Source organism: Rhinopithecus bieti, unplaced genomic scaffold, assembly GCF_001698545.2.
Source record: "Rhinopithecus bieti isolate Rb0 unplaced genomic scaffold, ASM169854v2 scaffold_10656, whole genome shotgun sequence".
Lineage (NCBI taxonomy): Eukaryota > Metazoa > Chordata > Mammalia > Primates > Cercopithecidae > Rhinopithecus > Rhinopithecus bieti.
Window position 1 is genome coordinate 106,138 of NW_016806449.1, and position 3,353 is coordinate 109,490.

General features: G+C 61.2%; 1 protein-coding gene across 1 annotated transcript in view; it reads left to right on the forward strand.

The window, feature by feature from the left end:
- The window catches only part of NOS3 (nitric oxide synthase 3), a 26,920-nt gene that overhangs the window by 2,496 nt on the left and 21,071 nt on the right, over positions 1 to 3,353 (forward strand). The window contains exons 3-8 of the mRNA XM_017876616.1: positions 159 to 307; positions 602 to 764; positions 2,126 to 2,217; positions 2,308 to 2,449; positions 2,716 to 2,855; positions 2,960 to 3,134. Coding sequence (XP_017732105.1) covers positions 159 to 307; positions 602 to 764; positions 2,126 to 2,217; positions 2,308 to 2,449; positions 2,716 to 2,855; positions 2,960 to 3,134 — 861 coding nt within the window. The remainder of the gene's footprint in view (positions 1 to 158; positions 308 to 601; positions 765 to 2,125; positions 2,218 to 2,307; positions 2,450 to 2,715; positions 2,856 to 2,959; positions 3,135 to 3,353) is intronic.

Consider the following 3,353-nt stretch of genomic DNA (forward strand, 5'->3'; position numbering starts at 1 on the left):
CATCCCACCTCTGTACCCCTCCTCCCTCTCCCCCATCCCAACCCTGCATCCCTCCTCCCTTTCCCCTGTCCCACCCATGCACCCTTCCTCCCTCTCCCCCATTCCCGTCCCACCCCTGCTCCCTGGCCTGGCCTGACCTTTGCACTCCCTTGACCCAGGATGGGCCCTGCACCCCAAGACGCTGCCTGGGCTCCCTGGTATTTCCACGGAAACTACAGGGCCGGCCCTCCCCCGGCCCCCCGACCCCTGAGCAGCTGCTGAGTCAGGCCCGGGACTTCATCAACCAGTACTACAGCTCCATCAAGAGGTGACAGCTTCCCGGATGCCACAGCCTCCCTTGTCCCACTGAGGCCCCAGAAACCCCATGACGACCTTCCCATGACCCACTCCCTTCCCAGATCCCAACGCGGCCCACTCCCTTCCCAGATCCCAACGCGGCCCACTCCCTTCCCAGATCCCAACGCGGCCCACTCCCTTCCCAGATCCTAACACCACATGGGCCCCTCCAGCCCTTCCCCAGAGCTCACACATAGCCTGGAGGAGGGCCTCCCTGTCCCACACAACTTCCTGCTTGTCCCTTTCCCATCCCTCTCCTCCCCAGGAGCGGCTCTCAGGCCCACCAACAGCGGCTTCAAGAGGTGGAAGCCGAGGTGGCAGCCACAGGCACCTACCAGCTTAGGGAGAATGAGCTGGTGTTCGGGGCCAAGCAGGCCTGGCGCAACGCTCCCCGCTGTGTGGGCCGGATCCAGTGGGGGAAGCTGCAGGTGAGGCCAGCAAGCGAGAGACCCAGGCACTAATAAAAGGGGAGAAGGGTGGCAGGGCAGTTCCTGAGGCTTCCCAGGGACCGGGAGGTCCCAAACAGTGGGGGAGATCTTTGCCTGTTCCCTTAGAGACTGGAAAGGTAGGGGGACCGCCCCACCCTCAGCACCTAGGGGAACCTCAACCCAGTAGTGAAGACCTGGTTATTAAGCCCTATGGTAGTGCCTTGGCTAGAGGAGGGGAAAGAAGTCTAGACCTGCTGCAGGGGTGAGGACAGCTGAGCGGAGCTTCCTTGGGTGGTTCTGTCAGTAGCAGGAGCAGCCTCCTGGAAAAACCCTGGCTGCTGCTTCTCCCCTAAGGGAGAAGGCTTCTCCTGCTAGGCCAGTCCAGGGCAGCCCCTCACCCACACCCGCTGCTTCCCCAGTTCCCCTGCCTCGACGCCCTCCCTCACACCCTAGCCCACAGACTCGGGGCTGGCCTTGGTTACTGGAACAGCCTGTGACCACAGCACTGAGAGAAGCAAGCTGCCCCATGGGGGACTTGGTCCCATGGCCTTGGCCTCCTTCACCATCACTGGCCGCCAAAGAGTTTGAAATAAAGCCACGTGCCCAGTGAATCCCAAAGGAGCCTCAAATAAAATAAAAACAATCCTATCTGACACTTGCCTAACGCTCTAAGTCGTTCAAAGCTTTAACTCAACTTTGATCCATCTGAGCTGCCATAGTGGACCCTACTCAGAGTTGCATCCCTCCCTTGACCCCAGGCTGGTCCCTGCCACTCCCCTGCCCCTGTCACTGGCACATGTTTCCTCCTCCCTCAGGCAGGAGTGGGACCTCCCAGCCTCCTCCTGGGGCCTCCACTCAGCCAGCCAAAACAGCTCCTCCAAGCCCTAGAACGTCAGGATGAGCAGGGTCCTAGGAGGCCCCTGGTGCAGCCTTCCCTTCCTACCATCCATGCGCTCAAAGAAAATCAGATGGCTGGCTGGGGTTGCCCATCCTTTCTTGAGTGCCATGGATCATGGGGGATTTGCTGCCCACACTCTTAGGCTGCCTCTTAGACATCTGTTAGTGCCTAACCCAAGCATCAGTTTGACAGAGGCTGAGTCCCTCCTCTGTACTGGGTACCAAGGCAGCTTCTGTAGGGATGGGGAGACACCTGGCCCAGGGAGGAGATGAGGAGCAGCCCGGATGGTGCTACATATGTCAGAGAGCAGGGCAGGAAGGGATCAGTGTGGATGCCAATGGTCAGGAGGGCACCATGGGGTGAACCATGGCCCCTGCCTCCTCATCAGCAGCTCCTCTGGGGCTGATACTCAAGATCCCGTCTCTCTCCTCACCCTCCTCTCTCACTGCCTCGGCTGGCTCAGGTGTTCGATGCCCGGGACTGCAGGTCTGCACAGGAAATGTTCACCTACATCTGCAACCACATCAAATACGCCACCAACCGGGGCAACCTTCGGTGAGTGCTCCCCACCACACCAGGCCCCAGCCTTCTCCCCCGAGGCAGGGAAGGCAGGGCTCTGACCGGCTCTTTCCCCATGCATGCCAGCTCGGCCATCACAGTGTTCCCGCAGCGCTGCCCTGGCCGAGGAGACTTCCGAATCTGGAACAGCCAGCTGGTGCGCTATGCGGGCTACCGGCAGCAGGATGGCTCTGTGCGGGGGGACCCAGCCAACGTCGAGATCACCGAGGTGGGCACCGAGAACCACCAACAAGGGTGTCCCCAAGGTGGAGAATGAGGAAACCAGTGGGAGAAGGCTCTAGGGATCCAGGCAGGAAGAGGGGAGCTTTGGTGAGATAAAGGATGAAAAACGCCAAAGGAGGAGTGCCTGGGTGGTCACGGAGACCCAGTCGATGAGGGGTCCTGGAGTTGAAGGCAGGAGACAGTGGACGGAGGGGTCCCTGAGGAGGGCATGAGGCTCAGCCCCCAGGCCCCTCTCTGGCCTGCTCCCCATAGCTCTGCATTCAGCACGGCTGGACCCCAGGAAACGGTCGCTTTGACGTGCTGCCCCTGCTGCTCCAGGCCCCGGATGAGCCCCCAGAACTCTTCCTTCTGCCCCCTGAGCTGGTCCTTGAGGTGCCACTGGAGCACCCCACGTGAGCACCAAAGGGATTGACTGGGTGGGATGGAGGGGGCCATCCCTGAGCCTCTCAAGGAGGGCCTGCAAGGAGGTGCTGATCCCACACCCCAACACCCCCAGGCTGGAGTGGTTTGCAGCTCTGGGCCTGCGCTGGTACGCCCTCCCAGCAGTGTCCAACATGCTGCTGGAAATTGGGGGCCTGGAGTTCCCCGCAGCCCCCTTCAGTGGCTGGTACATGAGCACTGAGATCGGCACGAGGAACCTGTGTGACCCTCACCGCTACAACATCCTGGAGGTGAGGTGCGGGGTGGGGCTCAGGCACCGAATGTCCCTGCCCTAGGTGGGAATCTGGCTCTCACTCCATCCCCAAAATGCCAGCCACGGGGACAATCAGAGCAGGTCCAGGGCTGCCTCCTAAATAGGAACTGAGGACGAGCTCTGGAACCACTGAGGCAAAGGGGTGGGGGGATGGGAGGGTGTGTGTGGGGGGGGTGTGAGTGGGTGTGAGTGTGTG